General features: G+C 36.6%; 3 protein-coding genes across 3 annotated transcripts; 1 reads left to right on the top strand and 2 right to left on the bottom strand.

Annotated features, from left to right (window-relative positions):
* Positions 1 to 3,265: 3,265 nt before the first annotated feature.
* LOC132192016 (CASP-like protein 5C1) lies at positions 3,266 to 6,070 on the bottom strand. Its single transcript, XM_059607197.2, has 3 exons — positions 5,635 to 6,070; positions 4,229 to 4,361; positions 3,266 to 3,861 (listed from the first exon to the last, which is right to left on the bottom strand). Exons 1-3 carry the CDS (start codon positions 5,763 to 5,765, stop codon positions 3,667 to 3,669), a joined length of 459 nt encoding a protein of 152 aa, XP_059463180.1. The 5' UTR covers positions 5,766 to 6,070; the 3' UTR covers positions 3,266 to 3,666.
* A 1,985-nt stretch (positions 6,071 to 8,055) lies between these two features.
* On the bottom strand, positions 8,056 to 10,575 carry TOM6 (translocase of the outer mitochondrial membrane 6). Its single transcript, XM_088513657.1, has 2 exons — positions 10,245 to 10,575; positions 8,056 to 8,326 (listed from the first exon to the last, which is right to left on the bottom strand). Exon 1 carries the CDS (start codon positions 10,440 to 10,442, stop codon positions 10,278 to 10,280), a length of 165 nt encoding a protein of 54 aa, XP_088369783.1. The 5' UTR covers positions 10,443 to 10,575; the 3' UTR covers positions 8,056 to 8,326; positions 10,245 to 10,277.
* Positions 10,576 to 12,111: 1,536 nt separating this feature from the next.
* Positions 12,112 to 14,490, top strand: LOC132185255 (RING/U-box superfamily protein). The gene has a single exon (XM_059599053.2). It carries the CDS (start codon positions 12,534 to 12,536, stop codon positions 13,923 to 13,925), a length of 1,392 nt encoding a protein of 463 aa, XP_059455036.2. The 5' UTR covers positions 12,112 to 12,533; the 3' UTR covers positions 13,926 to 14,490.
* Positions 14,491 to 16,647: the final 2,157 nt, after the last annotated feature.

Below are 16,647 nucleotides of genomic sequence, written 5' to 3'. Positions count from 1 at the left end.
TTGTCTTACATTGAAGATAAAACAAAAATCAAGAGAATATAAAATGAAAAATAGAGAGAGAAAGAGAAAATTGGGGAACGTTTTGTTTTCTTTATTAAGATAATTAAATATATTACAAATAAAACCCTTACGTTTTAATTGTAAAATTTTCCGAATTCAATGTAAAATTTGCAAAAGAGAAGTAAGCAATTTGAATAAAAATAATATATAATTTAGAAAAAAATATAAGGGACACAAATGAAAATTGAAGAACATAACCACAGGATAAAGATAAAAAAAGAAAAAAAAAAAAGAATTTATTCATATGGAAACAACTTCTATTAGTTAACCAACAATTTAATAGGATTAGTGGGAAGAAACCTTAGAACATTAATATTGTTTAACGGTTTATCATATGTGCCATTAAATTCTTAGTGTACAATGAATGAGTTGTTTAGAATCGTATGGGTATTTAAAGGATGTAAGAAGTAGCAATTTTGAGAGCATTCGAACTGAATCAAGCCATGAAAGTACAGAAGATTAGTAATTTAGCACTCTTGCTTGTCTTGGCTTTGTGCATGAGTCAACCGCTAATTACCAACGCCTGGCCCTCCCAAAGGTATGTTATTCACATTGAAAATAGGTTATCAAATCAAACCCTACAAGCTCATTGTAGGTCCAAAGACCAAGATCTTGGCATCCATCATATCTCTCCGGGTGAACAGTTCCAATGGGAGTCTCACATCAACTTAATTTGGGGGACCACACTCTACTTCTGCAACCTGTCGTGGCCGGGAGGACATAGGACCTTTAATGCTTTCGCGACTAGTGGCAATGGGCTTGAACGATGGAATGCATATGCATATGATCAACATGATTATTATCTCCTTTGGCAGGCCCAAGATGATGGAATATACTTGTTCAATGGTGATGAACAGAAATATAATTTACAAGAGATGTGGGGTCATTGATAAACTTGAAGGCATGCAGATCTATTATAATGAGGTCGAACAACTTTGTTAATTTTCTCCAATAAATAAAACGAAAAGCACTTTTTGATTCCAATGTTTTAAATGTTTTTCTCAATAACATGGTGAATTTGTATTGCTATGTATGAGAAGGAAAAAATGAAATAAAACATTTGACTCTTCTTTTTTTTTTTCTCATAAATGTGTAATTTAGTTATTTAACATATTTGTTTGTCCAACGTATAACAGCTAATTAATAGATGAATGGAGTAAATTGACATTGAAACTTCAAAATAGGATCCAAATTACATTGACCTAAAGTTAAATGAGATAAATGATAAATAAGTTGTAGTTTATGGAGAAAAGATATATATAGTAATAAAAAAAACTTTATGAGGAGTGATGATTATATTTTTATATGTTTAGTGATTATATGTTTATTGAGAGCTACAGGGGATGTTGGGGTTTTGTTGTAAGGACCAAGAATACATAATGAAATTTTTCTTCAATTCTTTTGACCTCAAACATTAGCTAGTTTTAGCTAGTGATACAATTGAAGTAAACTTTATCGGGAGCTTGTGCTTGGCTTTCATTTGCATTTTGCGGCAACTTTTGGAGCTATAACGGCAGATACACCATGGGACACACATACATGTGAAAATTGCCTTATGGGACAATGTCTCTTTAATATATCTTGATTTTGTTTTGTTTTTTTTTTTTTGGGGTGGGGGCAAATACAATAGCTTCGTGGTGTTTGGATAGCCTCTTGAACTAACAACCATGTTTAATTTAGCATCATAAATTGACTAGTGTAGTACTTATACATCAAACTATTATCTTGTTGTAATTAAGCCTCTCTGTTAGAGTTGATCCATACTTAGATGCATCAAATATTTAAAGAGCAATGTTACACATACTCCCATTTTATTAAATCTATTTTTTTCACACTCATATGTAACTTTTAAAATTACCATTGAATTAAATTGCAATAAAGATTCATCTTTTTTATTTTTTATTTTTTATTTTTTGAAGAGAATAAATATTCATCTTATATCAAATGATGGTTTCAAAAGCAACCTATGAGTATGAGGCCCATTATTCTGTACCTATATGTGGCTTTCTAAAACTATCATTAGATTAAAATGCAATAAATTAACATATATAGTAAACCAGTTTACTCCAAACTGGTTTACATTGCATTTTTATAAATATGTGGGAAATAGATGCTCTAAATGTACATGAGAATTATATACTTATATGTTTTTAAGATACACGTTACTTTAATAGCATGAGTTAGAAAAAAATTTCTTCCAGAAAAAAATTGTTAATATATATATATAAAACAAAACAAAAACAAAAACAAAAACAAAACAAAAAAAACAAAAACAAAACAAAACAAAAACAGAAACAAAAGAATTTTTCGAGAAAAGATCACACGGACATTTGCTGGATTCAGAGTCCAATATCCCGACCAAACAAGGAAAAACCAAATCATCATCTCACAATCCAACATAATAACTTTCCTTCTCTATCTTTGATTTTGTCACCTACCATTGAAAGTTGTAGTCTTTTGTCCAAGTATATATGGACATACGCATATGTGTAAAATTTAAATTGTGGGAAAATTATTGAAGAAAATACCTTGTTTCTTAATTATCCACATATTAAGCTATAGAATGAATGAATTGTTTACAATTGTTTGGGTACTTAAAGGATGTAAGAAGTAGCAATATTTAAAACATTCAAAATGAATCAAGCCATGGAAGTTAAGAAAGTGAGTAATTAAGCACTCTTGCTTGTCTTGGCTCTAATGCACGAGTCAACTGCTAATCACCAACGCTTTTAGGTATGTTGTTCACATTGAAAACGGGTTTAAAAATCATATTCTAAAAGCTCATTGTAAATCCGGAGACGAAGATCTTGGCCTCAAGCATATCCGTGTCACTTCAGAGGTCCAATAGAAGTGTTCCATCAACTTTTGGCACACCATACTTTACTTCTGCAACTTGTCGTGGGTGGGTGGACATCCGACCTTCGATGTGTTCTATGTTGAGGACAATCTTCTCCATAACTATTGTCGCTACTCAGATTGCTACTGGATGGCTCAAGATGTTCAATACTTGGAGTGGCCAATATGAGTTCGAATATAAGTGGTAACCACGATAAACTTGAAGGCAGATAAGAAGAAAGCAACTTAATTAGTTAATTTTATCCCGTCAATAACACAAACAATGGTTTATTCTCTCTACATCTCTGTCTCAAATTCTCTTCTTTTTTTTTTTTTTTGCCTTTATTTATTTATTTATTTTTATTCTATGCATACATCTTTTTGTGTGGATTCTGCATGTGATCAGTATGCTTTTGCAAAATTATGTAGTGAGGTTGATTCTACAATGTCGTTTGATGGCGGATAACCATTTAAATTATATTCTAACAATTCCTTCAACAAGAAAGACCTAAAACGTGAAATTTTTAACTTAAATGGGAGTGAATGATGAAGACAATATTTAAACTCATTTATCACAAAAGTTTAAACTAATAAGAAATTGTAGGTTTAATCATTTAAATTATATTCTAACAACAAACAACATTTTACAATTTTGTATTTGTGTGACTGAAAGCCTTCATATATTAAAATTTGAACACTATTAATGTACAAGATTCAGATCCTGGCCACAAAATTCTGTAACATAGGATATAGCCAAAATCCAAATAAGAATCACAAGGAGGGAAGTAACCAAAGATTGAATAGAGCAGAAGCCAAGGACAGAAACCATGACAAGATAGCCATGGCAGATGATATATTATATCTGCTGCAAAGCTTCGGAGGACAATTTGACCCATTAGAGTTGAGCAGAAGGTCCACAACACTAGCTGTTGAGGAAGCTGCAGCCAGAGTGAGAATGGACAATACCTATTATGAAATATATTGAATTAGTACAAATGGTTGCCAACAACTCTATCTGTGGTTGCTAATCAGGATAGAAATTGTTTGTGATAAATGATGATTTGATTACCCTAAATTAAGAAATTTAGTTACCTTATGCAAGAGAATTGTTTGTATTTAAAATGATTCAAATCACCTGCAAAGCTTTATAAATAGATAGATGCATCTACTCAAATCAAATATTAAGAAAAGACGTAGCTTATAAGGCTTTAATCACGTAAATCATATGCTGAACCACATAACTTTTGTGTTTTCTTTCTATCTTAAACAAAATCATCATTTATCATAAAGATTTCTATCCTTATCAGCTGCAAATAACTCAAATGATGCATACCCAATCTCCTACAACAATGATCAGCAGTATTCCCGGCTGCCGAATAGGGCATTTAACCAGAACAGAGTATCCATCCACCAAGGCCAAAGTGAAACTCCAAGGTATAACCAAACCCATGGTTGTCACCAAGTAGCTGTAAGCAACATTAGTATATTTGATGAGGATAAACCAAGAATGGAAGAAACCAAGGAAAAAAGAATTGGCAGTGCACTGCTCCACAATGTTCTAATATAAATTAAATTATTAAATTCACATCTTTCTATCCGGTTAAGCATTTTAGGGTATAAGTAGTGATTTAACATGCTATCAGCACAGGGGTCCTAAGTTCAAACCATGCCTATGTTATTTACCTCTCATTTCAATTAAATATTTCACATTTTGGACCTCACTTACTAAGGAGGAGTTTGAGCAACCTCTTTCTACCGTCTTAAGCTTTTTGGATAAGTAGTGATTTAACAAAACATACTACATTCCCCCTTGCTGTTCTTTTCACGTCCCCCTATAGTTTAAAATGCTTGTCATATTGTCAAGTGCCTGTAGTTTATTAATTATTTCTCTCAGTTTTTTTAAGACCCTGTTCTTTGCTTTGACAACAAGGTATCATAGATAGTTAGGCCATTCTAGCTGAATTTTTATTTATTTAAATTCTGAATTTAATGAAATGTGATAATGGGACTGGAGACATGAAACGAGGGGCAGAGAGTGAGAATTGAACTACAGAAACCTCTAAGGCATTCATCTCATACCATTGAATCTAAATGGAAGAACCGTCAACCATGTTGGCTTGCAGATTTGAAAATTCTAAGCCAGTAGTGGGTGCTCACAAAAGGATCCGACAGAAGCCAATGAAAGCATTATCGTAGTAAACTCAAATTAGCACTATACTAAGAGTAAGGAGAACCACTCCTTACCAAGACCTCCATGCCTAAGCTAAGCATTTGAATATGCCCTGCTTACAGATATGGCCAATCCAACGGTTCCAAATTTCTTGTGGAAAGTAATGTCTTTTGGCAGTGGAAAGTTTCCTATGTTACAGAATTTTGTGTAATGACCTAGATTGATCAGCCTCAAAATTAGAAACAGAAAGAAAATGATGTCTTTTTTAGAACTTTGACAAAGATATTGAGCAACACCCAAAATATGAATACAGTTTATATGATTCTGGGGATTCTGGAAGACAGGAAATAAATGGCACCATTCAATTCATCCTACTTTAGAAGAGCAAGATCAAGCATTTAGAAAATATAAGTAATCCCTCTCTCAATTCTTCTTCCAAAAGGTAGCAACCATTTACCCCAGGTAGGTAGGGTTCATCAATTTATTAGGGGAAAAAAAGAAAGAAAAGAAAACCCCACAAATAAAGAGGCACCCATTAAAGAAGCAAGAGAGAAGAAATAAAGAATTACCAGAAAGCAGTGTAGCTGTAGAAATCAACGCCCAAAGACATGAAAAGAAGAGAGGCAGAGGAAAATATGGTCTGGCCCAATCTCAAAGAGAAGCTGGCGCTGGTCCCCACTGAGCCAGGAACCTCATCCATGGCCTCTTATTCTTTCCTTGCGTACGCTCATCTTAGTGTTCCAGTTCTCAAACATAGCCAACCCATTACTCTACGGCAACGGAGACCTTTCTTTCTTACACACACAGAGTCAGTAGTTGTTCTCCGGCGAGTTCTCCGGTGGGAGGGAATTTTCGCCGGCGTAAAGCTTGTGTTTGTGCTAATTGAATAATGATGATGTCGCTTTGATTATGCGGACTAATACTTGGTTTTTCTTCCTAACAGGGTCGCAAGTTTTTAGCGCGCAAGCCTGATTGGAGAGATTTTTTTGGCTGGAATTTAGGAATGAGTTGGCTCATGCTTTTTCAATTTGCAATCTCATACCAAATAAATAAATATAAATAAATAAACCTTGCAATCTTTGTGCCCCCATGCCCCATGGGCCATGGCCATGGTTGTTAAAGTTTTTCTTTTTTCTTTTTTCTTTTTTTTTTTTCTTTTTTTTTTTTTTTTGAAGCTATTCAGTTTACGGTGTCCTACTCTCTTACAATTGAAATGAAATGTAATAAGTTCTTAATTCATTGTTATTTAATAGACTATACATGATATACATGAAAAAAATGAAGAGTAATATTATTTAATGTCGAGCTCTATGATCTTGGTCAATGAATGCATAAAATGACCAGAAGAAAAACATAGTCCAATGCTTTAAAGGGAGGGTTGTGGACCTGCCACGTGTCATACCCTCAAAGACTCTCATCCAAAGTAATTCTAAAAGTCCTTCTTGTGTTCTTCTTGAGTCCATCAAAGAATGATGTGGTTATTAAAATCATAATTTGATCAAAATTCAATAATGATCAATCATAAACTCAATGATGATTTCAATAACCACATCATTCTTGGAGGAACACAAGAGGGACCTGTAGCATTACTCCTCCCATTCATGTTAATGAGAAAGTGAAATTTCAATGTTTCATAGAGTTGCCCCCCAACCACCCAACAGATAATGAAGTTACAAACTCTATGATTAGGCTCCTTAGATAATGAAAATTTAGTATTCCACAATTAGCTCATGAAAAAAAAAAAAAAAAAAAAAAAGATTTTCACTAGATAATATAAATACTTCAGACAAGAAAGTCATTGTGAGGAAATATCCACACTTTGCTTCTTGCAAATACTTAGAAATTTTTTGAAATATGCAATTGAGCTCAAGAAAAAAAATTTGCAAAGCAAATGGCAAAGACGAAATCCAAATATGAGAAACTACTAAGATAAATGTATTTATACGCATGTAACTTAAGGACTTTAGCATGAAAACATATTCCGGCAGTTGATGCCTTGATAAGTTAATGAGGTTAGGTTGGTTGTGACTGAAAATGGAATTTGAGTAAAACAATTCTCCACATCGAAAAATAGAAAAACATCACAAAACTCTATGTAAGAGATGAAAATTGACTCGAGCTACTTGTATTCCATACAATACGAGCAGTTCATGTAGAAGGTCATCAGAGTCCCATTTGTTTGAGCAAGTGTCCAAACAACTAATTGCACTCGAACGAAATCTGTACAAAATTATGCACTCGCATTATTAGTCCTAAACACATAAGCCTTCATGTGCTAACAACACTCCTAATGGGATCATTGGACATGGTTTGACAGCCATTAACACTACCATAACGCTAGAATGCAGAGCTGCTGTACACAAAACAAATCTAACCACAATCTTTTCCACTTGGAAAATTGTATGTGGTATCACAGCAAGGTTCTCTACTCTCTAGTAAGAAGAAAAATTGCTTATATCTGTTTCTCTCTAGTCTTTGTTTATAGTTAAGCTGAGGTAATCCATATTTTCAAAGTAATGTGTATTTCCTCTTTAAGTGCCTTTTGTTGGGAACGCGGATATCCTTTTAGAGAGGTGAAAATCCACATTCTGTTGGCTTCGGAATGTGTTCTTTGAAAAAAAAAAACAAAAAATGACAAGAATGTTCATCCAGTCTTCAAATTTGAATATTGAAAAAATGTTACAAATAAATCAAACATGAGAATCTCGTATTCCAAACAATCTTATCAAATTCTTAATCATTCCCAAACGTGAAAATAGTTGTATTTATTTATAGGCATGTGAATGCCTAAAGAAATATTGGATTATGTGATTCAAATGCCACCTGAGTATTAGGTGAAATAATTCAAAGAAATCCCTACATTTATCTGCATGGTTATGATCAGCCAAAATTGGCATTTTGCTACAATACCCTCAACCAAATTACATATAGATTAGATGAAAAAATAAAAAAAACTAGTTAAGAAGCTGGTCCCAGGTGGGGCAGAGCCCTGTTAGAGAACATAATTAAACAGTTAAATATCCCTGTCAATAAGTCAAATTAAACATTGCTATCACCAAATAACAAGTACTTGTAAAATATTATCCACAAGATAACATGAACCAAGTTTTCGCCTTAATTATAATAGATAAGCTTCAAGAAACATGATCTAATGAAGGACACTCTGGCCTAAGAATATTCCAGGATAAAAAGAAGAAAACAACAAAATCAAGAGCACAGAAAAGCTTCTCCATCATGTCAATTCCTGTCCTCCCAGTCACACTGCAATACAGAAAAGGAGCAGAAAAATAGTAAATGAACAGTTTCTGACAAGATAGGAAGAACAAAAAAAAGATGTGGTTCAACAGACGATACAAACAAAATCTCAAATGTTAAAATATAAGTAAATATCTTTGAAAGCTTAAATCATGATGCAAAAGTTCTGAAATCTTAGTACGCCAACTTCAGGAGACTAATAGCTGGTGAGATGGCGTGCTTCACATACAGATTGACACCATCGCCACCCTCTTAACGTACACAAATTAACAACTAAAAAAATTTACACAACTAAGCAATGGTTCCTGAGGGTGAACCATGAACTAGTTAAAAAATCATAAACTTGAGGCATGAGAAGCACTGGAGGATTCAAAAGAAGACATATAACAGAAGAGACTATTTCAAAGGTAAGTTTAGAAAAACACAGATTTGATACAGGTAAATTGGAGATCTCTATCATATAAGTTAAAAAAAAAAAAAAAAAAACGTATGATAAGGGGAACTCAGTCTTTCCATATAGACTTGCAAATCAGCAACCTGAAAAACAGAAGAGGCCCTTTCATAGTCATGTTCTTTCACATTCTTTTTGCTCCGCCTCTAGCACAATGCGTTTTTAACAATAAGATATACATCTTTTTTTTTTTTTTTTTTGGATAAGTAATGAAAATTTTACTAAAACAGTGTAAAATATCCCTAAGTACACATGCAGTATACACAGGAAATACCTAACAAAAACCCAAAGAAAACAACCTGACAAGCCCACCAACCCAAAACCCACAAAACACCAAAAGCCCTCTAACATAGAACCCACATGAAGCACTCAACACTACAGCACGTGAGCCTTGCCTTTCCCACGCCTAAAGGACGTACATGCAGAGTCATAGTTAATGGAACATTCTAGGTTTAACAGCTCCCTTCTACCTCTAATCTTAGAGCCCACCCTTTGCCTCCCAAGCATTCTAGCACTTACATATCCTTCCAGGTGATGTCTTACAAATTGAAAACATGTGAAAATATCATGCAAGGTAGCTTCTTTCTTACATGTCAAGAGACAGCCCTGTCTAGCAGCCAAGTCTAATATTGGCAGGAGACTTTCTGATAAATACTGTGTCATTCTTCACATTCTCCTTGCTCTAGCAAAATGCGTTTCTAGCAATAAGATGTATGTCTCTGGTTTGTCTTGCATTTTATGTCCAAACTACACTTTTATATAATTAATTAATTGTTTCTTTTTTTGTGATAAGTCATTAATTAATTGTTTCTTCAGATTATAAGTCTGTATGTGTATTAAAATTCGTGATCGACACTGTTGCATGCTAGGCTTAAGACCAAAACATGTGAACAGCTCAAAGGCAATTTAACACACAACTAATCGTCTCCAGCAATTATATATTGCACCAGCCATATAAAATTCAATTTCAATTTTGTGATAAATTACAGGATGATCTTCTTCTCTCAGTTTATAAATTGATTAAGCACAAAATACGGTAGCCCATTTGAAATCAAATTATGGCCTCATGTTACATGCATTAAAAATTCAAACAAAGTAGTGTTTTTAATGGAAGAGAACGATAACAACACATACATATAATCGCTCTCAAACTATTATTTGCACAAACAACAGTGCAATCACCACACACACTAACATCTTAATTCGCACGATAGATACATTCCACAAACTCTTTCATGGATTTAGAAAAAAGACATACAAAATAATAACCAAGACCAATACGCAGTTTACTAAAACAAGTACGTCAGGATTAACAAGAAAATAGCATAAAACTGAGAAATATCTAAACTTACGCCACAAATAGAGAATACCCACTTTCCATTATAATCTGAAAATAAATAAAATTTAAACACCCAACTTAAATTTCAAAAAATAAAAAACAATCACAGAAACAAATATAGATTCGGTAATTACCTAGCGAGAATGGAATTGGAAGAGGAAGGGGATCTAGAACTCGAGCTTTAGTTCGTCTTTCTCACCGGTGAGGTAGTAAAGAACATAGGGGGTGACACGGATCACGGCGACCCATGCCCCGAACATCGCCACGTGGCTCCGCAGCTGCTTCAGAGCCACCGCCTTGTCCGGCTTCCGCATAAACATCCCAGGAAACATTTTGCTTTCTCTCTCTCTCTCTCTCTCTCTCTCTCGCGCTCGGGAAAACCGCAAAGTTTTGAGTTTTCAAAGGTAAAACCCTAAATTGTGTTTCCCTTTGTATGATGCTCGGAGTTTAATTGAGTTCGAGTTCGAGGGTTTTAGGAGGAAGCGAAACTACGCTCCAAAAATGATAGTGAGCCGGGCTTTTTACACCATTGCGAGCCGGCCTTTTTTACGGTCCATTTGAATTTTCAGCCCCTTCCTTTGCCGTAAAGAGAAGTTGGGTTCGGCCCTAATTAGCGGTACCTTTGAATGGTTAGTTGTAATCAAGGCGTGTCAACCCGATTTGGTTTTTCGGTTTTTGGCCAAAATCGAAACCCGAACTGGGACACCCCAGTTCTTAGATTTCGAAAACCGGAACCAAGAACCGGGTCCCGGTTACCAGCCAGTTCCGATTTTTTCGGGTCCGGTAACCCCTTTTTTTAAAAAAAAATTGTTTTTTTTTTTTGTTTTAAACCTCATGAGAAAATTGTTTTCTAAAATGAAACCTCATGAAGAAATCATAAGGTTTCATTTCAAAACCATTTAATCACCGTAATATCAAATTGATAAATACCCAAAGTTTAAAGGAAAGAGAAATTTACCTTTGAAAAATTATCAATCCGTTCGGCCAAACTCACTTATACAAAACTCATCAAGAAAGTCATTAAGCACAAAAAGCAAATCTTCAAAAAATGAAGCACACAAAAGCAAACTAGCCAAAAAAAATTCATACCATATACAAAAAGTGGAGAGGAAGAAGAGAAACAGAGGAAAGATGAGAAGAAGAGGGAGAAGAGAAGAAAATGGAAAAAGAAAAAAATGAGGAGAGAGAGGAGGCTCTCGGAGGATGAAGAGGAAGAAAAAAAAAAAAGAAAAGGAAAATAGAAATGATGAAAAGACACAAATAACCCTCTTAATTTAACTATGACAAAGAAATAATAAGGACTAACCGTAAATCTATACTATCATTCAAAAAGTAAATAAGGTGAAATACCCAAAAACCCAATCAAATTAATTTAAATTCATTATTTCCTTATTAATTAAACTAGGTGAGCTTAATACCAAATTGCCAAAATAATAATTTGGCGCCATCAAAGAAAAATCACTGTCATAGAGGCATTAGCTCTTTTGTATATATATATATATAAAATTATTATTATATATAAATGCACCCGGTTCCAGTTTCCCTATTTTTACCGGGTGCGCAAAACCGGGACCGTAACCAAGGTCCCCAGATTTTGATTCTTTTGCAACCAAAACCGGATCCGGCTCCCCGGATTTTCTGGTTCCAATTCTGATTTTCCGATAATTTTTGACATCCCTAGTAATCATAAATCCCAAAGAGTGCTCTAAGAATTATTAGTTTTTATTATACATTTGTTACAAATTAATATACGAAGAAGTTTTCGTATCACTTACCACATTGGTAACGATATCACATCGGTAATGAAAATGGGTTAAAGGGAGGATATTTGCTACTATTGATTTGTTAGGAAAGCTTTCAAACTTTGTGATAAAAAGCGGCTCATTTAGCGACTCCGGCCATGTGAGAAATCAAGAAGTCTTTCACCTGTTTTCATTGTTCATTTTGATTATTTAGTTTGGTTGAATACAATAAAATTTAAAAAAGAAAAACCAGTAGTTTGAGTTTGAATTATATTCATAGCGTCCATATCGGCTCACATCATTCATTACGCCAACTTGAATATCCCACTTTTGACTTGTCCATTAATTGTACTCTGCATTATGGTGATGACATTTCAATGCCCATAAGGAAATAATAACTAATTACTCTCTCTGTAGATTGACTGTCCGAGAGAGGGACCTCTCAAACACTGAAACACGTTTCCACTGAAGCATGCAAAAGTATCGCCGGTCCAGCCGCGACTCACCCTAACACCCACCACATACCACGCAATACCCATTGGGTGGATTCACTTATGACGTGGCCATGTTTCAAACCAGTGTGCTCGGATCTCACGGATACACACATCCGCACCTGATCAAAATTGGGCGCCTTAAATTCACCAACGTTGACGTGTCGCCCGCCCACAAGCCCGTCGACAAATGGAGTGGAAGACCGGACAAAACAGTCAACCCTCCAGCATTAAACCCTCGCGAACCACAACGAAACCCTCCCAAGTCCCATCTAATACCCCATCAGTCACGCAGAGATTCAGAGCACCACCATCAACGATCGTGTTCGTGGTGATCATCATGATGGCCCCGGCTCAGCCACCGGTCAACGACTTTCTATCGTGGGCCCCATCTCCATCTCCATCTCTAACTCCAACCCCCGTCACCTCTATCACCCCCACTGTAGGTTTCGTCAAACACTCATCCCCACCGTCCAGGCTGCCGGTCCAGTTCAGCCCGCCGTTGATCGCGATGGTCGTGGTGGTGGCCGCCGCGTTCCTCCTCGTGACCTACTCTCGCCTCATCTCTCGCCACGTCATCCCGCCGATCCTACGGCAGTGGAAACGGTGGCGCCGCCGACGTCGCGCCCGGTCCTACCTGCCGTCCTCCTCCGGCGACCTGGACTCGCTCCCCTACGACTCGCCCTTCTTCGAGCCAAGCGACGGCTTCCACGTTTACTCCCCGTACGGCCTCGACGAGTCCGTCATCAAGACCATCCCTCTCTCCATTTACACCGCCAAGTCCAACAGAGACCGTCGCGACTGCGCCGTGTGCCTCTGGGAATTTGAAGACGGCGACTACGTACGTACGCTCCCGGTCTGTTTCCACGCGTTCCACGTGGACTGCATCGATGTCTGGCTCAGGTCCCATGCCAACTGCCCCCTCTGCCGCGCCGGAATATTCCGTTCGGAGTCTCCGTTCATTCCGGTGATGGCCGCCAGAATCAGGCCCAGCCTCGACGACACGCTCCTACGGAGCATTGCTCTGGAGCCGCTCACGGAAGCCTCGCCGGATACCCACAGATCAGTCTCAGAGATCACGCCATGCATCGAAGAATTACAATCTCCGATGAGGAACAACAACGGCAACAGCATTATCTCGGAGGATAGATTCAACGGCCGGGATTTCTTGTTGAAGCGGTCATACTCGTTCGGATTCGAGCGGAGTTTAGCGTCGGAAAGGATGGTGATGGAGCCCGCTACGGCGTCGCCCTGGCGGTACCGAAGAGGAAGCTTCTGGAGCAAAAGGCCGTCGCCGTTTGGATCGTTGGGGAAACCAAGGGTTTTCTCCTTCAGGTACTACAGAGGAATGAAGTCGCCGTTCCTTCGACGGAGGGGGTTCTTTCCGTTGTCGGAGTCAAGCGCGAGGTTCGGCGGTTCAGGAGGCGGCGGCGGCTCTTCGAGAAGGAGCAAATCGATGACGAGCCCGATGTTCATGAGGTCGTCGGCTTTAGCAGCGGGAGTGGCGGCTTTCTCGTCGAGCCGGCTCAGGTGTGGGGATCCCGAGGCGCTGTTGTCACCGGAGAGGTTTAGCAGAAGGTAATTCAGTTAAGAGTAGATAGAGATGGGACACGTGGAGGGAGGAGATGAAGCGATCGTCGGAGATGTTGGCGGTGACGGTGGGAAAAAAAAAAATGCGGGTGATGGGGTCCTGGTGGTATTAATGGGAGGGGGTCGCATACGATGGTGATTAATGAGACGGCCTGGCAATATGTAGAGGGTCATTAATTGGCGGTGGGGAGGGCATTTATTGTAAAATTGACGAGACGTAGGAGTCTCTCACGGTGGAGAGGGGGGAGGGAAAGACTTTTGAGAGAGAGAGAGACAGAGAGGGGGGGGGAAGCTCATAAATGTGAGTGGAGGGGGACTTGGCCTTCTTTTCTAGGAAGAGTGACGTGGAACCGGCATTGCTGGCTCCATTCGGAAATCATCCACCGACAAAAACCATGTGGAACTTGGAAGGGAGATGCTGACATGACCTCAAACAAAAAAAGTTGGCTTAAACTTTGGGCGAATGATTTTAGATTATATTTTTTAAAAAATTTGTATTGGTCGGGAAATTTGCCATTAATTTTCGAATACACAATTTCAGTATATATATATATATATATATATATTCTCTCTCTCCAAATTATTTGTATACTAATCATGCATTTCATGTTTAATGCATTGGAAATGGTACTGCATTCAAACGTGTTTTGTGTAGCACTATGATGGTGACTGGACGCATTTTCTCTCCATGGACCAGCTTCAGAAATGGGTACTAGGATGGTCCTCGGAAGCTCTGGCCCAATCCAGTTAAATTTACTGAAATTGATTAAAAAAAAAAAAACAAGGTTGCTGGAACATGCATGGAATTCAATCAAGTATTTCATGTTCTGGGCAACTGTTTGTTTGCACAGAAAATGTAACATAAGTTGGGGCCATGGCTGCAAAGAGAGTGCAGAGAAAGAAAGAAGATATTCAGTGGAGTTAGGTTGATTCAAGTTCATCAACCCATTTGGAATAATTTGTCAGATATTTGGCCGTTTTTGGCAATTTGTATTCTGAAAAAGTGCCTCCAGGGCCAGGCTCCAACAACCGGGTATGTTTTGGGTTGAGGTTGTCTTTCGCCCACTGGGCCTTTGATATTTGGGTCCTCCTAGCGATGTTTAAAATGAGTTTATATATCACCATAAATTGTAAAACAAGTTATCGTTAATTCCTTATCGATTTCATTCTTCATAGGCCCACTGTTCGAGAAGGAGGGCCTATCAAAGGCCTTTCTCATATACGAGTCGGGCATCCAAATTGAAATCAATCCCGATCCAATATTTTATATAGTCTATTAATTAAGTAGATATATAGATCGATATTAACCTCTTTGGAATCTTTAATGTAATGACCAGGTCCCAATTAATAAAGAGGTTTATCAATCATGGTTGGGTTTGGCCAATTAATTATGTTGAAAAATGGTCTTTTGAAAACAAAATTCAAAGTCTCTTTCGTATTTGGAGGCATAATTGTAAAGTCAGCAAGCGTAATCAGGTGGTGCACCCACTCAAACACTTGTCAGACATTGATTTTAAGATTTTCTTTGTTTGGCATATGTCTGAGGTTTTCCCAACTAAAGTTTGTAGCCATATATTGGACTACCAAGACTTGTGCTACCTCTTATATATATATATATATATATATATATATAGCTAGCTACCATTAATTTATTTTGTCATATCTAACCCCACCTGTATTACGTATTAAACTATTAGATTTAATTATTTCTATTAATTTAAAATTTTAAAATAAGCGGTGATTTAATATAGTATTAGAGCAAAGATTTTACGTTCAAATCATGTCTTTATTATTTACCTTTCATTGCAATTAAATATTTTGTGTGTTAGGTCTCGCTTGTTAAAGAAAAAATATTAAAATATTAATTAAATGTATTACATCGTATCAATTTAAGCTTTTAAATAAATGGTGATTTAACATTTGATTGTTTGAGTGGAAGTCACAATCCCGTTACCCAATTCTCCAAGTAATGAAACAATTACCAAGACCCCATTAAAGGTATATTTACACCTCTTGGAGTCTTTCAATAAGACCATAATATAACATCTTCGAATATCCCACCACCCAAAAACTTATATATATATATATATATATATATATATATATATATATAACTCAATCATTTTAATCTTGATCTATGTCCTGGTGTCATGCAATTTGTTTGTTATTGATTTATTGTACGTTTATACTTTTTCTATTGGATAGGCTTGTTTTGTCGTGACCAACGCGTTTGCGTATCTTTTTCCAAAGCCTTTTCATTCTTTGGGTATGCTTCTCTATGTCTTTAACCCTAAAAAAGTATGTAAACAGCGTGAACATTGCTGGTTTCTATACTCTGCATTGTTGATCAGCCAAGTGGCTGCACTCTAGGGACCTGCATTAACTCTACAATTTCATGGTCCCTTTTTCACAACACCTTTCAAATCAAAAACTAATTAAAAACGTCTTTCAAAACATATTAACAAATAAATTTATTTATTTAAAAATTTGAAATAATACTGTTTAATAGATTACTATACAATTAGAATAATGCGATAATAAAAGTCATGCATAGATGAGATTATATAAGGACCCATTAAAGCCGACTTTTTGGTTCAACAATTATTGACCCAAATGTGTTTATTGGTTTATTAAGTACCATAAATATATATAAGACAATTTATGCAGAGATTTTCTGGACCACTCAACTATGATTATGTCTTGATAATCTCTGT

The sequence above is a fragment of the Corylus avellana genome, chromosome 2, assembly GCF_965113065.1.
Source record: "Corylus avellana chromosome 2, dhCorAvel1.hap1.2, whole genome shotgun sequence".
Taxonomy (NCBI): Eukaryota; Viridiplantae; Streptophyta; class Magnoliopsida; order Fagales; family Betulaceae; genus Corylus; species Corylus avellana.
The sequence above is the reverse complement of the archived record's forward strand: the minus strand, read 5'-3'. Positions and strand labels throughout refer to the sequence as shown.